This window comes from Lycium ferocissimum, chromosome 3 (assembly GCF_029784015.1).
Source record: "Lycium ferocissimum isolate CSIRO_LF1 chromosome 3, AGI_CSIRO_Lferr_CH_V1, whole genome shotgun sequence".
Lineage (NCBI taxonomy): Eukaryota > Viridiplantae > Streptophyta > Magnoliopsida > Solanales > Solanaceae > Lycium > Lycium ferocissimum.
The window spans coordinates 36227583-36234998 of NC_081344.1; the positions used below are offsets into that span (position 1 = coordinate 36227583).

General features: G+C 38.4%; 1 protein-coding gene across 1 annotated transcript; it reads right to left on the minus strand.

Annotated features, from left to right (window-relative positions):
* Nucleotides 1–203: 203 nt before the first annotated feature.
* LOC132048861 (uncharacterized) lies at nucleotides 204–2580 on the minus strand. The gene is made up of 3 exons (XM_059439548.1): nucleotides 2475–2580; nucleotides 2187–2329; nucleotides 204–1103 (listed from the first exon to the last, which is right to left on the minus strand). Exons 1-3 carry the CDS (start codon nucleotides 2578–2580, stop codon nucleotides 423–425), a joined length of 930 nt encoding a protein of 309 aa, XP_059295531.1. The 3' UTR covers nucleotides 204–422.
* Nucleotides 2581–7416: the final 4836 nt, after the last annotated feature.

Consider the following 7416-nt stretch of genomic DNA (forward strand, 5'->3'; position numbering starts at 1 on the left):
ATTTACGTAGTCAGCCAACTGGATTACTGTGATTCTCTGATAGTGTTACATTTGAGATTAAGGGAGTACCTATTGAGAAACGGATATAGCTAAAATGCTACCATCTTTTTCTTTTCGGGGGTGTTGGGGGATGGAGGCCTGTAAGATGAACCAAAAGAAGTTTGCACAAATTCTTTATTAAAACGAGAAATGGAAGGAGAGAATTAGAGAAGCAATGAGACGTTAAATTAATCATAATACTAGGATCCTCCAAAGAGTTATTCATTTACATACATTGATCATAACTTATTAGCAAGGTCTAGGAGAGAAAGCAGAAATGGAAGACGAGAGCTCTACTAGATTAGGACCTGTGCCACCATTATGTACATTTGACTTTCACACAAACTTCTCTTTCTATCAAACCTGAATGCTCATTGAGAAGCTTATATGTCTTGCTTAGGCTTCCGACTTACTTCCGAATACTGACCACCCATCAACTGTAATATCTCTCCCCACAAACTCTCTGATGACGAAGTTTGTGAACCTGCAAAAATCAGATTTGCGCTACATGAGGCAACGTACCAATAGCCGGATTCAATCTCTTCCCTCAACTGGTCAAGCTGCCATCCTGCATAGCCAACAAAGAATCTGAAATCTTGAGGTTTAAGCACCCCTTTGTTTACCAATGCAGATGCTTCTTCCAAACTGTTTCGAGCACCAAAGCACACACCAGGAACCACCTCTTCGAACCTAGGTAGCTCTGAACCAGCCCCTGATCTTAGTAAAAACATACTTGCCTCAAGGGGCCCACCGAAGTGCAAGGAACAATCAGCAAAGGTTGTTGCCAGGTCGAGATTTGTGGGTTTCATGTGTTTGATCTTTTTGCCTAGTGGCCGGTTTATGACTACACCAAATGGACCCTCTTGTGGGTGCTTGGTTCCAGATCTGAGGAGGAGAACTACCGTTCTTTCAAAAGTACGAATTCCATCGAGCTTTTCAGTGGCAACAAGAACACAGCCATTCTCAGGTGCTGAAATTGGATGTGCCCACTTCAAGGGAAGAGCTTTCGGACCAAAACTTGTTCCCTCTTGCTTGCGAGTGTCAGAGACTGCATTTGCCGCCTGCTGTAAGAGTGTTAGAAGAAACCCTATTCTTTAAACACAAGTTTTAGTATATTTAAATTATGATTTGACAAACTCCGAGAGAGAAAGAGAAAGAAGATTCCGATATAGAAAACCAAAGGAAAAAATAGATAAATGCTTCAATGATATGCTCACAAAACCGTAATCACATAGGCACTCTTAACAGAATGATCTCGTATGTGTCCTAGGGAAGAAAATTACAGGAGCTAAGAAGTTTATCCTAGAGAGGACCCATAACTCATTCCAACATGTTTACTTTGTGGAAGATATCACAGACAGCAGCAGTGGACATCAGGTGTGCAGTCCTAGCAATAAGTATTAAAGTATTATTTGTACATATCTTTATAAGGGTAGAGTAATCTTTATACATCAATGTGTATACTATATATATCTCTGTGTAAATGTACACCAATTTATCTAGAAATATAGTTTGTTACATGGTATCAGATTGCTTAGGTTTTATATTCCGTACGTTCTTCTTCTCTCCAGATCATGGCACCATCTTCTTCCACTCCATCTTTTGCGCACCTCAACTATTTCCATGTACTTGCAACCTCCACTAGCACAACAATTAAATCTGTCCACTGAGGCTTGGACAGATGATAAGAACACCTTAGTATATTTGCCTCCGGCTGGGATTAGAAGTTCTCTCCATGGCATGTAATTGGTATAATCAAGAACAGTAGGGACCAGATTTTTGATGTTGGGAAGAGAGAGAGAGAGAGAGGGGGGGGGGGGGGGGGGGGGGAAGGCATTAGGGAGAAAGAATTAGCCATAGCTGTAGAGGTTGAAGAAGCAGAAGAACTAGCTATAACTGGAGAGGTTGAAGAAGTAGGGCCTGGACACCACGGTTATCCAAAAAAAGAAGTGTGTAGTCTTGGCAGAATGTTATGCCATTCGTACAAGAGAAACATAATTTAAGGAACTTGGAAGTATCCTAGAGAAGATCAACACGCCTCAAACAGGAGTACACGGTGAATCATGTCGTTTGACACACATTAAGAAAAGTTTATCAACATGCAATATCATCATGCTAAAAGGAAAGTGAGGTGCTAGAAACCATACCAGCTCCTGAATGTAGAGAGATGCTCGGAATTCCCTCCAGTCCAAGGGCTTCTGATGAGATTTCTGAGCATCAGAAGATGGGTTGCTCCCTTTTAGGTTATCGTCTTCTGGGCCCTTCCCTTCAGTATAAGAGAATCCACATTAGAGAGAGGAACAAGTTAAACCTGATCAAGGTGATATTAAATACATGTAATCATAAAACACGATGAGAAGCATCAATTAGGGATTTTTTTTTTTAAACCGAGAAACCTAGGTAACAATTAGGGGAAAAAATTTCAATCTAATAACCCATCACTGCAGGAGAAGGAAAAAATATCAGTTTTCCATTGACATGTACACACTTAAAAGTGCAAGGTGGTGCAATTGCATCCATTGCAACTGATAAAGTCGTCATTAATCATAATGACAAAATAATGGCATACTAAAGTGAATTACAAAAAATGGACAATATTAATCATTCCTCCCTCCCACCCCATTCCCCTTGTATCGCTTCTTCCCTCCCTCTCCTCTCTCTTCGTAGGATAAGAAAGATATTTTCAGGTCATAGAAGAGATTGATGTATTGTGAATGAATCACTCTGCCAAAACCAGAGAAGTTACGTACAATATGCTAGCCGATGTTACATTAATCAACCAAACTGACAATAGACAGAGTTGGAAAACACCAAGTCATTGATCTAATTTCCTAGCAAATCTTTTCACCTCTCGAGCTGATATTAGATCCCATTTAAGGAAAATGGCCACCGCTGTAGTCACATGTTTCTAACCAATTAACTGTTAACCTTTTTTAAAAAAATTATATTATAGGGGTAATATTTACCTTAACTCACAAGGTAGGGGTAAGGTCTATGTACAATTCACCCTCCCCAGACCCCACTTGTGGGATCACACTAGCTTTGTTTTTCTTACTTTAACCTCTATTATGATTACCCTCAAAAGCGAAGTTCTGTCTTTTTGATAAGGTAAGATTTGGAAAAATAAAGTAAAGTTTTATTTATCAAAACTCATTTGTTTGAGAAGAGGGTAAGTATTTGTCTATCATAAATCAATTATGTGCAAGTATAACACTAACATCAATAAATTGGTGCATTGGCATTTACTACAACCAGTCAAAAAATAGTCCTAGAATGATTTTTATTGGCTAATCCAAATTAATTATTTGCAAGTATAACACCATCATCATTCCATCTGTCTGTACTAACCAATGATCATCTAAGCATGAATGAAAATCGTATAATTCAAAGCATAGATGAGTACAGCAGATTATCTTTATTAATCTGCCAATATTTCATTCAAACAAATATATCGATACTCCTCACGCCTACTGCACAAACCTGATACCTTGATTTTGTGATAACTGATAGGTCACCAGTAATCCTGATACTTCCACCAGAAAGCAAGTGCAGTTTTCAAATGCTAGATTTTTTATTTAAAAATTCTTTCATTCAACAAGATTTTATGTATCCTAGCATTCACTGAGTCGATGAATTAGTGATGAAGCCTGAGAACAAGCTAGTGCCTGCTAGCTGAGGAAAGTCAATCCCTCATGAAGTAAAAAATCTTAACACGGGATAAAATTATATCCTGTGTGTATAAAATGCTATGCTGTTCCATTACAGAATATACCCTAACTAGAAAAAGTTAGATAACTATGAACAACAATATGAAATTATATTTGAATAAAATAGAGTATTCAATTCTTTAATGGAAAATGGCTTTTCGATGTAAAAAATTCTTTTCCCTGTTTTGATCAATAAGTTTTGGCAGAAAAGTTGTTTAAAGTTTAACCAGAGCTTGTAGCCAAGTCATCATAAATGTTAGATGAGGAATAAATTAGAAAGCACCATGGCACAAGCCAAGTTAATGATTAAAAAGACTGCCTCAAATGTTGCATGCCTTAGTAATTTCACCTTAAATATTTTTTGATGAAGTAATTTTACCATAAATATTGCTTTGAACGGTGGCTGGAAGGAGAATCGGAGAACTAGGTTCTCACTTGGTCCTATAGGCACGTTATGTTAGATACTAAACGGGACTCGCAAAGTAAAAGGAGAGGAAAATTCCATTTAACAATTACAAACAAGTCATAGTTCATCCAGCTAAACTATTAAATAGGTGGATCCATAATCAACACATGAAGACTTTTGGAATAAAACTCCATTTTGCAATCATAAGAGTATATAGATTTGCTTAGTGTAACCCAAGACCAAGGCATAAACCCTCTCAAACCAACCCAATGGTTTAATAAGATTGTAACAAGGAATGGTCCAAGTCAAGACCAAGTGACCAATAGAAAGCCAAGGCAGGTAATTCAAGATTCCTATGCCATTAGGGTTATAAAGGCACCTTCAAAAGATCAACACCTGAGACCATTAAGACACCACGGATATGTTATAAGCGAACACGAAAACATCATCCTCATGCCACAAGCAGCCTCGCAGTGGGTCTTTGACAACCAGCTTATTAACTTCTACACAAGGCTCTAAGCGGAGAAGCTTGCATGAGTCGTTACTTCTCAGATACTGTAAAAGGTTTTGCAACCTAGGTTCAATGACAAGGTTCCCATTGTCTACCAGCCTCCTTTAGGCTTGCCTTAACCTATCATTGCTTAAGATTTGTTCTTCTCAGTTCTCATAACTAATCATCACAGGCTTCAATTTTATCTACCTATTTATTGGCAAATGAAACATCCAGTTAGTCATCAGACTACAGATGTTTGACACTTTAGTATACAAAATAGCCTCTCAATTACATCTACCAGTTGAAGTCAACTCTTCAGCCAGGTCTCCTATAAATCAAATAACAACAACAGCAACTATGCCTCAATCCCAAACTAGCCCAAGCCCGCTTTCACACAAGAAGAAGAAGAGGAAAAGTGGTTGGTTTTTGCTGGTTACCATCACATGAGACCTGCTTGACTCGATCTAAATCACAAAAAGGATGTTTCAGATCATGCAGTATGTATTTTGTCTGTGAATCAGAGGCAGAAGATATCAACTGCATTCTGATTCACTGCAAGACAACAAGACAGATCTGGAATATGTTACTAAACATTTTGGGAATCTGCTGGCTGATGCCTGAGACAGTTAAAGAGCTGTTATTAAGCTGGCAAGGAAGAAAATTTACCAGAGAGATCAAAAGATTGTGGTGTACCATTCCAGCTTGCAATTTTTGGTTATTTGGTGGAAGAGAAACCAGAGATGTTTTGAAGAGAAGGCAGAACCTGTCCATAGCATTAGATAGAAATGCCCAATTTGTTCGTTCTTTGGTGAAAAGAACTGAATGTCTATGTCATAGCAGTGTTATCAAAAGCGAAAAGCGCAAGAAAGCTCTACCGTCAGCTGGGGGTTTAAGCGCAAAGCGCAAATAAAGCGTGGGCTTTAATGAAAAAAGGCGCAATGGTGCACAAATAGAAATCTATATGTGTTTAGTCCAAGACTAATAATAATAAGCATGAATAATAAATATATGGATAAAGGAATTGTAAAAACATTACGATAAAGTGAAATATGAATTATCTAGTGTCACCCCTTCAAGAGAGGCTCATTGGCAAGGAAAAGTGTGTCTTAGAGCCTTGATGATGACACTGAAGCGCACATAAAGCAAGGCGAAGCGCTCCACGTGTTTTGAGCCTCGCTTCGGGGCTTAAGCGCGCCTTTGACAACACTATGTCATAGACTATCATATTTCTTAAGCTTCCTGCATTTATAAGAGGATGCAGAGTGTTCCTAGATTGTACATATGCTGCATTTTCTTGGTGAAGAGTCTGATGAATAGAGCTGCCTTCTAATTGATTAAAAAGATAGAATTTTGGTACAAACTAAAATCTGCATCGTCCTTCTTAAGGTACCATGTCGTCCAATCCACTACTAGGTCTATCAATATAGGGATTCAAGTTGAGTTTATTTCCACGACACCATCTTTCATTGAAAAGGGAAGCAACCGACTCATAACATTCAAGTGCAAGAGCAGAAAATGTGGAAAAGAGAAGCCAATCACTTAAATCATATCTGCATACCTAAAGATCTCGTACAAATAACATACGACACTCCATGTGACCCAAAATTCCTCTAACTAGGTTATGATTTCTTTCGCCCTCGAGAGGTTGGGGAAGTTGAGGACTGTGATGAATCATCCCACTCAATCCACAGTCTATGCGGTGTTAGATATGCATTTGTGCAGATTATTGATAAGAAGGCGAATTCATAGAAGGAAGTTTACAACAGAACCAACAATGTTTCTTGTTATTTAAGTTCTCGGCCTATGCCTCTTAAAATGATAAAATTAGTTCCACTTTCTCAAGCCAAGATATAAGATAACTGGCTCAGAGACAATCTTAAGAATTGTCGCTGTAGGCATTGTTTTCGTTACCAGAGTGATTCGGAAACACTTCCTCAATGTTTGCTTTCATAATGCTTCCTAAGAACGAATTAAAACAAAAGGCTCATCCAATCTTTCACAACAATTCTGGGGGTTTTACAAAAATTATGAAGAAAAGAAGAACATGTTGGGTCCATCCCTTATTTTAGGGAAGAAAACACTTCCCTTGTTTTGAGGAAAAAAACACTTCCCTTGTTTTAAGGAAGAAAACATCTTCCTTGTATTTGGCAAATTGTCAAGTGCTTGCTTGAGTCACCAATGACATCAATAGGTTCATCTCACACCTATAAATAGGGAAGCTTTCTCATTTGCTAACACACCAAATTGAAGAAGACAACACGTCCCAGAGGAAAAAATCTAAGAGAAATACTCTTAGTGAAAGGCCTAAAGTAAGAGAAGGTCTTTGAGAGAATTTTGTGTGGTAAAATTCTTGAGTGTCATTGGGATTGGGGTTGTGAGTTGAGTGTTGTAAACACTTGTAATATTTCTTTAATAAGATGCAAAGAAAGAACGGGACGTAGCTCTCACGTGAGGGTGAACCACTATAAATCTGTGTGTTATTTATTCTTCGCTAAGCATCCGGCGTAAGTAGTTAAATACAGATTGGTATTTAAGTGGTCAGTACGCGACCCTCCAATCTTTCACTAATCACACTTCTGAAAAGTCGGATTTGATTTTAAATCCTAACAATCGGTATCGAGCAACAAGGTTGTGTTGTGATTTAGAAACGATGGGAGGCGAGAGACATGGTACGACGCACCTGACGGAATTACGTATCAGTATTTTGCATTCGGAGAATGCAAATTGAAGTTTTTTAGGAAGAAAACCCGCCTCGGGCAAAACCCGGAGGA

What these genes read in the sequence shown, in the direction of transcription:
- LOC132048861 (XM_059439548.1), bottom strand. Translation starts at nt 2,580, where the DNA reads ATGACGACTTTATCAGTTGCAATGGATGCAATTGCACCACCTTGCACT. An exon ending in TCCTTCTCCTGCAGTGATGG is followed by an intron (nt 2,330 to 2,474) that starts GTTATTAGATTG and finishes GTTCCTCTCTCT; the next exon opens with AATGTGGATTCTCTTATACT. An exon ending in CTCTCTACATTCAGGAGCTG is followed by an intron (nt 1,104 to 2,186) that starts GTATGGTTTCTA and finishes ACACTCTTACAG; the next exon opens with CAGGCGGCAAATGCAGTCTC.